Here is a 14,841-nt window from a genome sequence, read left to right as displayed (position 1 = left end):
ATACTGTGTTGTCCTGTGTATTGTTTACTCACTAAGTTGCTGGTTCCGCTGTTTGGTAATTTTGTTAGACTACTTTTTTTGTATGTGAGTAATGGATACTGTGATGTCCTGTGTTTAGAGTACTCACTAATTTGCTGGTTACTCTGTTTGGTAACTTTGTGTGTTTCTGGGAAAAGGGGAAGTTAAGCCAGCTGCCCTTGGGCATACATTACCCGTAGAAAGAACTGTCTATAAACACTAGTTAGACCTGAGCGGACCACCCACTGTATTTTTGTATGAGTAGCAGTAGCTTAGCGGTTCTTGAGGCAGGCAAGATCAGTTTAGGGGTGTTTTACACTATTGCTTCATTTCTTGGGTCCTGCTCAGCCCTTTTTCCCAAACCTTTACCGTGTGTTCCCAAATAAACATTTTATGTTTGACGGTAGTTTATGGTTGTCGTGTAGTTTTTCGTTCTCACTGTTCCATGTCATCATCCTAATTTGCATGAATTATGTTACGGGTCTCATGTCCATCCCCCTAGACGTTTAAAGCCACGGGGTTCGTAACAGGGGCATTACGGCCACATAAAGGGGATGCCGCCGGGAAATACGAGGCATTATTAAGTGCTTGTCAAATTGTTAATGAGAGACTGATGAAGTGTGTGCAGCCTGCGCAAATAACAAAGCAGAGCTCATGCCTTTCATGCAACTTTTTTCAAATCATCATTAGAGTCGCATCATGCAGCCTTAGAATGTATTAAAAATCTAAACATACTGTATAGCCCAACGTTTGTATCACAACTAAAGTTGCATAAATAACTCTAAATTAAGCATATAGGAGGACTTGTTTCTTTGTTAACCGCTCAACACAGAATAGCCGCATGTGCGCACTCCCTGAAATCGTTTGGAGAAAATTCCCTTTCTATTTTATTCAGCTATTTATTTATATTTTTTTATTTCACCTTTATTTAACCAGGTAAACCAGTTGAGAACAAGTTCTCATTTACAACTGCGACCTGGCCAAGATAAAGCAAAGCAGTGCGATAAAAACAACAACACAGAGTTACATATGGGGTAAAACAAAGTCAAAAATACAACAGAAATACATATATATACAGTGTGTGCAAATGTAGCAAGTTATGGAGGTAAGGCAATAAATAGGCTATAGTGCAAAATAATTACAATTAGTATTAACACTGGAATTATAGATGTGCAAGAGATGATGTGCAAATAGAGATACTGGGGTGCAAAAGAGCAAAATAAATAACAATATAGGGATGAGGTAGTTGGGTGGGCTAATTTCAGATGGGCTGTGTACAGGTGCAGTGATCGGTAAGGTGCTCTGACAACTGATGCTTAAAGTTAGTGAGGGAGATAAGTGTCTCCAGCTTCAGAGATTTTTGCAATTTGTTCCAGTCATTGGCAGCAGAGAACTGGAAGGAATTGCGGCCAAAGGAGGTGTTGGCTTTGGGGATGACCAGTGAGATATACCTGCTGGAGCGCAGACTACGGGTGGGTGTTGCTATGGTGACCAATGAGCTAAGATAAGGCGGGGATTTGCCTAGCAGTGATTTATAGATGGCCTGGAGCCAGTGGGTTTGGCAACGAATATGTAGTGAGGACCAGCCAACAAGAGCGTACAGGTCACAGTGGTGGGTATTATATGGGGCTTTGGCGACAAAACGGATGGCACTGTGATAGACTACATCCAATTTGCTGAGTAGAGTGTTGGAGGCTATTTTGTAAATGACATCGCCGAAGTCAAGGATCGGTAGGATAGTCAGTTTTACGAGGGCATGTTTGGCAGCATGAGTGAAGGAGGCTTTGTTGCGAAATAGGAAGCCGATTCTAGATTTAACTTTGGATTGGAGATTCTTAATGTGAGTCTGGAAGGAGAGTTTACAGTCTAACCAGACACCTAGATATTTGTAGTTGTCCACATACTCTAGGTCAGACCCGTCGAGAGTAGTGATTCTAGTCGGGTGGGCGGGTGCAAGCAGCGTTCGGTTGAAGAGCATGCATTTAGTTTTACTAGTGTTTAAGAGCAGTTGGAGGCTACTGAAGGAGTGTTGTATGGCATTGAAGCTCGTTTGGAGGTTTGTTAACACAGTGTCCAATGAAGGGCCAGATGTATACAAAATGGTGTCGTCTGCGTAGAGGTGGATCTGAGAGTCACCAGCAGCAAGAGCGACGTCATTGATATACACAGAGAAAAGAGTCGGCCCAAGAATTGAACCCTGTGGCACCCCCATAGAGACTGCCATAGGTCCAGACAACAGGCCCTCCGATTTGACACATTGAACTCTATCTGAGAAGTAGTTGGTGAACCAGGCGAGGCAGTCATTTGAGAAACCAAGGCTATTTAGTCTGCCAATAAGAATGCGGTGGTTGACAGAGTCGAAAGCCTTGGCCAGGTCAATGAAAACGGCTGCACAGTACTGTCTATTATCGATCGCGGTTATAATATCGTTTAGGACCTTGAGCGTGGCTGAAGTGCACCCATGACCAGCTCGGAAACCGGATTGCATAGCGGAGAAGGTACGGTGGGATTCGAAATGGTCGGTGATCTGTTTGTTGACTTGGCTTTCAAAAACTTTTGAAAGGCAGGGCAGGATGGATATGGGTCTGTAACAGTTTGGATCTAGAGTGTCACCCCCTTTGAAGAGGGGGATGACCGCGGCAGCTTTCCAATCTCTGGGGATTTCAGACGTTACGAAAGAGAGGTTGAACAGGCTAGTAATAGGGGTTGCGACAATTTCGGCGGCTAGTTTTAGAAAGAAAGGGTCCAGATTGTCTAGCCCAGATGATTTGTAGGGGTCCAGATTTTGCAGCTCTTTCAGAACATCAGCTGTCTGGATTTGTGTGAAGGAGAAGCGGGGGGGGCATGGGCAAGTTGCAGCGGAGGGTGCAGAGCTGGTGGCCAGGGTAGTGGTAGCCAGGTGGAAAGCATGGCCAGCCGTAGCAAAATGCTTGTTGAAATTCTCGATTATTGTAGATTTATCGGTGGTGATAGTGTTTCCTAGCCTCAGTGCAGTGGGCAGCTGGGAGGAAGTGCTCTTATTTTCCATGGACTTTACAGTGTCCCAAAACGTTTTGGAGTTAGTGCTACAGGATGCAAATTTCTGTTTGAAAAAGTTAGCCTTTGCTTTCCTAACTGCTTGTGTATATTGGTTCCTAACTTCCCTGAAAAGTTGCATATCGCGGGGGCTATTTGATGCTAATGCAGTACGCCACAGGATGTTTTTGTGCTGGTCAAGGGCAGTCAAGTCTGAGGAGAACCAGGGGCTATATCTGTTCTTAGTTCTGTATTTTTTGAATGGGGCATGTTTATTTAAGATTGAGAGGAAATTACTTTTAAAGAACAACTAGGCATCCTCTACTGACGGAATGAGATCTATATCCATCCAGGATACCTGGGCCAGGTCAATTAGGAAGGCCTGCTCGCTGAAGTGTTTTTGGGAGCGTTTGACAGTGATGAGGGGTGGTCGTTTGACCGCGGACCCGTTACGGATGCAGCCAATAAGGCAGTGATCGCTGAGATCCTGGTTGAAGACAGCGGAGGTGTATTTAGAGGGTAAGTTAGTCAGGATGATATCTATGAGGGTACCCATGTTTACGGATTTAGGGTTGTACCTGGTAGGTTCGTTGATAATTTGTGTGAGATTGAGGGCATCTAGTTTAGATTGTAGGATGGCCGGGGTGTTAAGCATATCCCAATTTAGGTCACCAAGCAGTACGAACTCTGAGGATAGATGGGGGGCAATCAATTCACATATGGTGTCCAGGGCACAGCTGGGGGCTGAGGGGGGTCTGTAGCAAGCGGCAACAGTGAGAGATTTATTTCTGGAAAGGTGGATTTTTTTAAGTAGAAGCTCAAACTGTTTGGGCACAGACCTGGATAGTATGATAGAGCTCTGCAGGCTATCTCTACAGTAGATTGCAACTCCACCCCCTTTGGCAGTTCTATCTAGACGGAAAATGTTATAGTTGGGGATGGAAATGTCAGAATTTTTGGTGGCCTTCCTAAGCCAGGATTCAGACACTGCTAGAACATCAGGGTTGGCGGAGTGTGCTAACGCAGTGAATAACTCAAACTTAGCAAGGAGGCTTCTGATATTTACGTGCAGAAAACCAAGACTTTTACGGTTACAGAAGTCAACAAATGATAGCTCCTGGGGAGTAGGAGTGATACTGGGGGCTGCAGGGCCTGGGTTAGCCTCTACATCACCAGAGGAACAGAGGAGGACTAGAATAAGGATACGACTAAAGGCTTTAAGAACTGGTCTTCTAGTGCGTTGGGTGCATAGAATAAAGGGGGCAGTTCTCCGGGCGTTGTAGAAAAGATTCAGGGCATTATGTACAGAAAAGGATATGGAAGGATATGAGTACAGTTCAGGTAACCCTAAGCGTTGGGTAACAATGAAAGAGATAGCGTCACTGGAGGCACCGATTGAGCCGGTCTCGGCGTGTATGGGGGGTGGAACAAAGGAACTATTTGAGGCAGTTTGAGAGGGACTAGGGGTTCTACAGTGAAATTGTATAATAAGAACTAACCCAAACAGCAATAGGCAAGGCATAATTGACATGGGAGAGAGGCATAAAGCAGTCACAGGTGTTATTAGAGAGAGCTAAGACAACAACTGGAAATAGCGATAACGTTTGGGCTAAGGCTAAACAGAATAAACAGGACAGGGTACCGTGTAAAGGAACAGTCCAGCAGGCATCAGCTGTGCAGCTGAGTGATCATAAGGTCCAGTGAACAGCAATATGTGAGTCCGAGAGCAGTTCAAATTGGTGCTTCAGCACAGCTAGCAGGGAGCACAGTTGTAGTTTGCGTGTGCTAGCGGGCCGGGGCTGGCAGATGGATCTTCGTGGTCGTCGCAACGGGAAGCCTGTTGAAACCAGATCAGACTATTTCGTCGGCAGACCAGTCGTGTTGGATCGGCGGGGCTCAGTGTCAACACTAGGAGGTCCCGTCCGGTTGACAGAGAGGTAGATAGCCGTTCAATTGAAAGCTATGTTCAATTGTAGTCTTCATACTATAAAATAATATAAAATAATGCCACGGAATTCTAAGCAAATCTTGTCTGCTAAATGAACTAGTGTAGCCCACAGCCATATGGCATAGTCAGATCATGGCCTAACATAAGGACAACTCAGAGTATGCTATTCTGTTCTTCTGAAATAGACTACATTTTCTTAATTCATGTTTCTCTAGACCCGTCTAAAATAAATAATGGATTTATTGTGACCGTGTAGGCTATATTATATGGATTTATTCAACTTTTTCAAATGTAGATGTTCCAAAGGTCTGCATCAGTGGAGGTGCTAAATGTGTTTTATGTTAATTAACGGTCAATTACTTGTGAGACCGGCAGTTACAGTGCCTTCGGAAAATATTCAGACCCCTTGACTTTTTCCACATTTTGTTACGTTACAGCATTATTCTAAAATGGATTAAATAAAAAAAGGTCCTTAGCAATCTAAACACAATACCCCATAATGACAAAGTGAAAACAGGTTTTTAGAAATTTTAGCAAATAAAAAACAGTTACCTTAATTACATAAGTATTCAGACCCTTCGCTATGAGACTCGAAATTGCGCTCAGGTGCCTCCTGTTTCTATTGATCATCCTTGTGATGTTTTTACAACTTGATTGGAGTCCACCTGTGGTAAATTCAATTGATTAGACATGATTTGGAAAGACACACACCTGTCTATATAAGGTCTCACAGTTGACAGTGCATGTCAGAGCAAAAACCAAGCCATGAGGTCGAAGGAATTGTCCATAGAGCTCCGAGACAGGATTGTGTCGAGGCACAGATCTGGGGAAGGGTACCAAAAAATGTCTGCAGCATTGAAGGTCCCCAAAAACACAGTGGCCTCCATCATTCTTAAATGGAAGAAGTTTGGAACCACCAAGACTCTTCCTAGAGCTAGCCACCTGTCTAAACTGAACAATCGGGGGAGAAGGGCCTTGGTCAGGGAGGTGACCAAGAACCCGATGGTCACTCTGACAGAGCTCTAGAGTTCCTCTGTGGAGATGGGAGAACCTTCCAGAAGGACAACCATCTCTGCAGCACTCCACCAATCAGGCCTTTATGGTAGAGTGGCCAGACGGAAGCCACTCCTCAGTAAAAGGCACATGACAGCCCGCTTGGAGTTTGCCAAAAGGCACCCAAAGACTCTCAGAACATGAGAAACAAGATTCTCTGGTCTGATGAAACCGATTGAACTCTTTGGCCTGAATGCTAAGCGTCACGTATGGAGGTGAAGCATGGTGGTGGCAGCGTCATGCTGTGGGGATGTTTTCCAGTGGCAGGGACTGGGAGACTAGTCAGGATTGAGGGAAAGATGAACGGAGCAAAGTACAGAGAGATTCTTGATGAAAACCTGCTCCAGAGCACTCAGGACCTCAGACTGGGGAGAAGGTTCACCTTCCAACACAACAACGACCCTAAGCACACAGCCAAGACAACGCAGGAGTGGCTTCGGGACAAGTCTCTGAATGTCCTTGAGTGGCCCAGCCAGAGCCTGGACTTGAACCCGATCGAACATCTCTGGAGAGACCTGAAAATGGCTGTGCAGCGATGCTCCCCATCCAACCTGACAGAGCTTGAGAGGATCTGCAGAGAAGAATGGGAGAAACTCCCCAAATACAGGTGTGCCAAGCTTGTAGTGTCATACCCAAGAAGAATCGAGGCTGTAATTGCTGCCAAAGCTGCTTCAACAAAGTACTGAGTAAAGGGTCTGAATACTTATGTAAATGTCATATTTCAGTTTTTTATAAATTAGCATACATTTCAAAAAACCTGTTTTTGCTTTGTCATTATGGGGTAATGTGTGTAGACAAACAATTTAATAAATTTTAGAATAAGGTTGTAACCTAACAAAATGTGGAAAAAGTCAAGGGGTCTGAATACTTTCCGAAGGCACTGTATTTGCTTGACAATCACTGGCTGACAAAATGTAATGACCTCCACAGCCCTCCTCTCAACTCCACATTGCACCTGTACTCCATGTGCTGGTGGAACAGACAGTGTTTCTCATGTTCAGGCAGGTGCTGGTGGTGGCAGCGAAGCTGGCCATGTGTAGGGACTTCCAGTACCACTCACAATGCAAGATCTCTGAGAAACTCGGGAGGGCCTGACCTAAATTCAGACATACAACCAGTTCTAGATGTACCTTAATGCATTCTAAACATTGAATGTGAGAAATACACAAAAATAAGTAATGAACGAAGTCCTGGTAAGAACACAGTATTTGGCTCTTAAGATTGATGACGATAGAATCTGATGGTCTTGCAGGAAGATGCTGATGTCCCTGTGCTATTAATGGTCCAGACTGATCAAATCGCTGGGTTTAGAAGCTGATTGTTTAAAAATGGCCAACTTTAGATAGCAGAAGCAAGTTGCATATCTAGTCTTGCGGTTGTTGCCACCAAAAGTGAGTTCCAAATCAACATTGGTGTCTATCAACCAAACATTCTAACATTTATAATTCTATTAAAGTTGCAATTTTCTGTTTTGATAACATCATATTCAATAGTAATTGTATTTTTATGGAATGATCACCATGGCAAAGACATTGAATGTGTTTCAAATCAACACTGTTGCTCTAATCAACCAAACATTATAATTTCAATCAGGGGAAAGACTTCCTTGAGGTACAGGCTGTTCATTTCCCTTTCAAATTGGTGGTGTGTTTAAATAGCCTGACATCGGCTGGATCACACGCACACACACACACCTCACTAATACATTGTTTGTTATCTCTGTATATCAGTTAGCCTACTCTGCCCAGAGTGGGTGGAAACCCGCTTTGGTGATGACGTTTCACTTCCTTATGTTATAAAATGCATTTTACCAAGACAAATGGGACTCTTCATGTTCTGAATCGTTCAGTGGGGTCTTTCTCGAGCATATCATTAACATTATATCCAAAAAGTCCGATTTCGTAACCTAATACATCTGATAATAAGCACAGAGCTCTGTCGCTCTGAGCGGTGCAGCGTTATCACCTAAACTTTTGAGGATTTTACATTTTGTGGTCGTCTTCCGAGTTGTTTCCGCTGGTTGTAGATAGCAAAATTTGCATGATACGAGTTTAATTAAATGTAAAAGGATTCGACAGTGCTCCGTTGACATTTCACAGAGATGCGCTTGTTTTTGTGAGAAGTCTTCGAGAAAGTACAGGAACTTCACAGTAATATGAACAGCGTATATTAAAATACTACACTGAACTCAAATATAAACGCAACATACAACAATTTCAAAGATTTTACTGAGTTACAGTTCATATAAGGAAATCAGTCAATTGAAATAAATTAATTTGGCGTTAATCTATGGATTTCACATGACTGGGAATAGAGATATGCATCTGTTGGACACAGGTACCTTAAAAAAAAGTAGGGGCGTGGATCAGAAAACCAATCAGTATCTGGTGTGACCACCATTTGCCTCATGCAGCACGACACATCTTCTTCGCATAAGGTTGAGCAGGCTGTTGATTGTGGCCTGTGGAATGTTGTTCCACTCCTCTTCAATGGCTGTGCGAAGTTGCTGGATATTGGCGGGAACTGGAACACGCTGTCGTACACGTCGATCCATAGCATCCCAAACATGCTCAATGGGTGACGTGTCTGGTGACTATGCATGGAAGAACTGGGACATTTTCAGCTTCCAGGAATTGTGTACAGATCCTTACGACATGGGGCCGTGCATTATCATGCTGAAACATGAGGTGATGGTGGTGGATGAATGGCATGACAATGGGCCTCAGGATCTCGTCACGGTATCTCTGTGCATTCAAATTGCCATCGATAAAATGCAATTGTGTTTGTTGTCCGTAGCTTATGCCCATACCACCGCCACCATGGGGCACTCTGTTCACAACATTTACATCAGCAAACCACTCGCCCACAAGACACCATAAACGCTGTCTGCCATCTACCCAATACAGTTGAAACCAGGATTAATCTGTGAAGAGCACACTTCTCCAGCATGCCAGTGGCCATCGAAGGTGAGCATTTGCCCACTGAAGTCTGTTACGATGTCGAACTGCAGTCAGGTCAAGACTCTGGACGGATGACTGCACATTTTAGAGTGGCCTTTTATTGTTACCAGCACAAGATCAGCATCTTGATATGCCACACCTGTCAGGTGAATTATCTTGGCAAATGAGAAATGCTCACTAACAGAGATGTAAACAAATTTGTGCACAATTTGAGAGAAATAAGCTTTTTGTGCATATGGAAAATGTATGGGATCTTTTATTTCAGCTCATGAAACATGGGACCAACACTTTACATGTTGTGTTTATATTTTTGTTCAGTGTATATGTTATGTCTCAAAATCAATATCTATCTGACCTCTATATTGTTTTATGTCCTCTGGATTTGAGAAGAAAGATGACAAGTTCAATGGTAAGCCGGTCCGGTAGCCTTAAAACTCGCACAGCATCCAGCCTAGCTGACCTGAAACTATTTTCCTGATTTATGACCACTTTTTTTCTCTGGCCTCCATTGATTTAGTCGCCCTAATTTTGACCGTCCTACAAAGGTAAAAACTCAAATAAAATTTGAACGGATTTTGATAGAGACATGAGGTTTGGACCATTGGTTTTCTTAGAGGATTATCTACATAATTAACATATTATTTACCCATTGGTCAAATAATGAGCTTTGATTGGATACCCTACACTGTGGTCGCTGTTGTTTCCTCTCTCAATCACCATGCAGTGTTATGTGCAAATACTTGTGGCAGCCTCAGCTGGTTTCAACCAAGCTTGGAGAGCAAGAGAGAATCATGAGGCCAGGGGAGTTCAACTGGGTTCTGTTCATTAGGCACCAAACAGAAGAAAACAGACTGAAACAGACATTAACTACCTAAGCTTGTCCAATAAGAAATGCTCATTTTTTGTTTTCCGTCGCAAAACTACCTAACGACCAGATCGTAACTGTATACCAGGTTTATGTGATGTGACCCTTCTGTGGGTTTCAAACTGCCCATGCTGTTTGTGTGTACATGGGGTTGGTCATAGTCTGCTTGTAGAGATTATCCTACTAGCTCAGCACTGGGAATAAACACCAGTTTAATTATTTTTCTTCTGTTAAGTCAGACCGCAGTTACCTTGCCAGCTACATCAGTCAACTAAAGCCAGCCATTTAATTTTTTGGTTAAATGTAAAAAAAAATCTCTGTAATACTACAATTTAATGAAGTTGGCTTTAGCTAGCCCAGATACAGTAGGTTCCAAATCTCCCATCCTCATTACTAGCTACCAATCAAGTGAGAGTAGCTAGCTTGTCTAACTATCTTAGCTGACATGGCTGCTGGCATGGTTGGTAAACTTTAGAAAAGCAAGCAATGACTAAATGTACTGAATAAGACTCACATTCCTTTCAATCTTTTACTCAGAATTTAGCAGAGAAGCATATTAGAGGGTCATGACCCCGTCCCCAGTGAAAGTTGCGCCCCTGTGTAGTTACAGAAACTCTGAAGGCCTTATTGTCGCTTAGATCTGTAAGTTGAGAAAATAAAATGTAAATGAAGCCACATTTTCTTCACATAAAAGGCACTTTTCTTCTACGTTTTACAGTATGTGTGTTGATAAGAGTCTCTGTCACTGACATCTATCTCTGTGTTCTGGCTCCTTCAGGATTGAAGACCTACCTGATCTCAGGGAGGAAGGTGGAGCCGTGCCACTGTAGCTGTTCCCAGCTTCGCCTGGCTGGCCTGGAGCCTGGGGGGGACACCCGCTGTCCCACACCCCGTGCCCACACCCCAGATGGACCCCCCAGAGCCCCCTCAGCCTGCGGCCTACCCCAGGAAGGGGCTCCCGACAGGGCCAAGGTGAGGACATGGTATATGTCACGATCGTTGGAGGAAGTGGACCAATGCGCAGCGTGATGAGTGAACATACTTTTAATTTGATTCACCACACGAAACAAAACAACAAAACGATACGTGAAGTCCTAGGTAACAGACACAAACCTTACACGGAACAAGATCCCACAAAACACTGTGGAAAACAGGTTGCCTAAGTATGGTTCCCAATCAGAGACAACAAGCAACAGCTGACACTCGTTGCCTCTGATTGAGAACCACCCCGGCCAACATAGAAACACATGAGCTAGATAACGAACCTAGAACACAAATACATAGAAACTACACACCCTGGCTCAACATAACAGAGTCCCAGAGCCAGGGCGTGACAGTACCCCCCCCCCCCCCCAAAGGCGCGGACTGTGACCGCGCCAAACATAAACCGAACAGGGGAGGGCCGGGTGGGCATTCCTCCTCGGAGGCGGTTCCGGCTCCGGGCTTGACCACCACCCTCCAACAATTCCCCCGTAGCGCCCCTGGTCCGGTCTGGCCCCGCTGGCTGGAGCTGGACTGGACATCGGTGGAGCGGATTGCTTAGGCTCCGATGTGGAGCAGCTGACCGGTACCTGACCAGGCACCGGTGACCCAGGCACGGGCTGTGCCGGACTGACGATGCGCACCACAGGCTTGGTGCGGGGAGCAGGGACGGGCCGAACCGGGCTGACGATGCGCACCACAGGCTTGGTGCGGGGAGCAGGAACGGGCCGGACCAGGCTGACGACGCGCACCCCAGGCTTTGTGCGGGGAGCAGGAACAGGCCGGGCCGGGCTGGCGACGCGCACCATTGGCTTGGTGCGGGGAGCAGGAACAGGCCGGGCCGGGCTGGCGACGCGCACCATTGGCTTGGTGCGAGAGGCAGGAACAGGCCGGACCGGGCTGGCGACGCGCATCACAGGCTTGGTGCGAGGGACAGGAACAGGCCGGACCGCACTGGGAACACACACCACTGGCCTTACCCGGGGATCAGGAACGGGCCGGACCGGACTGGCAACACACCTCAGTACCTCTCGCCGTGCCTCTACATTTTCCTTCCCTCTACTCGCCAATGGCTCCCGTAACCCGGTGGCCTTCACTCCTCGTCCACTAACTCGCCCCTTATCTGCCTCCAGCAGCCCCGTCGTCCACAGTGTGAGCCCCCCCCCTTAACATTTATTGGGCTTGTCTCTCCCCCGTGGATATGGCCTCCATGGCTCTCGCCAGACTCTCCATCCTCTGCTCCCAGGTCCAACCTCTCTCCTCCTCACACTGCTTGACCCAGTCGAGGTGGATATCCGCTAGAGTTACCTCTGGCGTTGGCTCCTGGACACGCTGCTTGACCCAGTCGAGGTGGATATTCGCTAGAGTTACCTCTGGCGTTGGCTCCTGGACACGCTGCTTGGTCCAGTTTTGGTGGGATCTTCTGTCACGATCAACGAACACAGTGGACCAATGCGCAGCGTGATAAGTGAACATACTTTTATTTAGATTCACCACACGAACAAAACAACAAAACGATAACGTGAAGTCCTTGGTTACAATACAAAACCAACACGGAACAAGATCCCACCAATACTGGACCAAGCAGCGTGTTTCGGAGCTAACGCCGGGTAAGGAGATGGAGAAGTTGGCGATGGCCCAGGTGGGCCAATGGTGGTCCTGGGAGGACATGTTCGAGGGCAGAGGACCATGGGCAAAGGTTAAAGCCTTGGCGAGAGAGGAGGTACGGCGCCAACAGTGTCGTCGTCGGACAGGCGAGAGGCAACCCCAATAAATTTTTAGGGGGGGGCACATGGCATGGACGACGGGGCTGCTGGAGGCAGATAAGGGGCGAGTTTGTGGACGAGGAGAGAAGGCCACCGGGTTACGGGAGTCATTGGTGATTAGAGGGAGGGAAAGTGTAGAGGCACGGCGAGAGGTACTGAAGTGTGTTGCCAGTCCGGTCCGGCCCGTTCCTGATCCCCGTATAAGGCCAGTGGTGTGTGTTCCCAGTGCGGTCCGGCCTGTTCCTGTCCCTCGCACCAAGCCTGTGATGCGCGTCGCCAGCCCGGTCCGGCCTGTTCCTGCCCCTCGCACCAAGCCTATGGTGCGCGTCGCCAGCCCGACCCGGCCTGTTCCTGCCCCTCGCACCAAGCCAATGGTGCGCGTCGCCAGCCCGGCCCGGCCTGTTCCTGCTCCCCGCACCAAGCCAATGGTGCGCGTCGCCAGCCCGGCCCGGCCTGTTCCTGCTCCCCGCACAAAGCCTATGGTGCGCGTCGCCAGCCCGGCCCGGCCTGTTCCTGCTCCCCGCACCAAGCCTATGGTGCGCGTCGCCATCCCGGCCCGGCCTGTTCCTGCTCCCCGCACCAAGCCTATGGTGCGCGTCGCCAGCCCGGTCCGGCCCGTTCCTGCTCCCCGCACCAAGCCAGGGGTGCGCGTCGTCAGCCCGGTCCGGCCCATTCTTGCTCCCCGCACCAAGCCTGTGGTGCGCATCCTCAGCCCGGTCCGGCCCGTTCCTGCTCCCCGCACCAAGCCAGGGGTGCGCGTTGTCAGCCCGGTCCGGTCCATTCCTGCTCCCCGCACCAAGCCTGTGGTGCGCATCGTCAGCCCGGTCCGGCCCGTTCCTGCTCCCCGCACCAAGCCAGGGGTGCATGTCGTCAGTCCGGCACAGCCCGTGCCCGGTTCACCGGTGCCTGGTCAGGTACCGGTCAGCTGCTCCACACCGGAGCCTAAGCAATCCGCTCCACCAATGTCCAGTCCAGCTCCAGCCAGCGGGACCAGACCAGGGGCACTACGGGGGGGTTATTAGAGGGTGGTGGTCACGCCCGGAGCCGGATCCGCCTCCGAGGAGGAATGCCCACCCGGCCCTCCCCTGTTCGGTTTATGTTTGGCGCGGTCGCAGTCCGCGCCTTTGGGGGGGGGTACTGTCACGCCCTGGCTTTGGGACTCTTATATGTTGAGCCAGGGTGTGTAGATTCTATGTGTTTGTGTTTCTATGTTAGGATCTAGTTCATGTGTATCTATGTTGGCCGGGGTGGTTCTCAATCAGAGGCAACGAGAATCAGCTGTTGCTTGTTGTCTCTGATTGGGAACCATACTTAGGGAGCCTGTTTGGCACAGTGTATGGTGGGATCTTGTTCCGTGTTGGTTTTGTATTGTAACCAAGGACTTCACGTTATCGTTTTGTTGTTTTGTTCGTGTGGTGAATCTAAATAAAAGTATGTTCACTTATCACGCTGCGCATTGGTCCACTGTGTTCGACGATCGTGACAGTATACTGCAGGGTAAAGGGGAGATGAGGGTCAGGTGTTTGCTCATTCCCCTTTTTGGTGGTTTTCTACTGTGAAGATGGATAGCCATATTATTTGGTTGTTAACATTCTGTACTTTGACTTCATTTGAAAAATGGTCATAGTGGATCAAATGTTTAGCCCAGTAGACATCTCTTCAGAACATAATTGTAGGGTCCTGTGTTTTGAGCAGTCATGTGACATGAGATTGTATTCTGTATTTTAAGCCTTATCCAGAAATTAGAATTACACCAAAAATGAAAGCAATTGTCTGAGGATGGTGTTGGACCATCTGACCTAAAAAGTTAATCAAAGTTGAAATGAAGGTTAAAATCCAGGCATGTTACATAATTGTGCAAAACACAGGGCCCTAATTTAACAAGATATCTACATCTGGCTGACCCTTGCTTATCCACAATGCATATAATATAATATTCACCAACAGAGACAATTCTCTACTCTGTTACTGTTACTCATAAAGTGTAGGAGTGCTGACCTAGGATCAGGTCCCCCCTGAGTCTTATTCATTATGATCTAAAAGGCAAACCTGATCCTAGATCAGCACTCCTACTCTGAATACGGGCCCAGGTGAATGTGTTGACATTAGTGTAAATCCTATTTGGTCCCGATGGTTCTAGTGTCATGATGGAGTAATGAGGCGCCATATAGGTCAAAGACAAGATACTGTATATTTACTCTGCTGCTATTCCTATATCCAGTAGTCACTACTCTC

The 14,841-nt window shown here is 47.2% G+C and overlaps 1 protein-coding gene across 1 annotated transcript in view; it reads left to right on the top strand.

The window, feature by feature from the left end:
* The window catches only part of LOC311144586 (adenylate cyclase type 9-like), a gene marked incomplete at its 5' end in the record, with an annotated part of 79,859 nt that overhangs the window by 51,969 nt on the left and 13,049 nt on the right, over positions 1–14,841 (top strand). Inside the window, one exon of the mRNA XM_084180618.1 lies at positions 10,638–10,831. Coding sequence (XP_084036744.1) covers positions 10,638–10,831 — 194 coding nt within the window. The remainder of the gene's footprint in view (positions 1–10,637; positions 10,832–14,841) is intronic.

Source organism: Coregonus lavaretus (assembly GCF_964263955.1).
Source record: "Coregonus lavaretus genome assembly, chromosome: 2".
Lineage (NCBI taxonomy): Eukaryota > Metazoa > Chordata > Actinopteri > Salmoniformes > Salmonidae > Coregonus > Coregonus lavaretus.
This window is presented reverse-complemented; position numbering and strand designations above follow the sequence as displayed.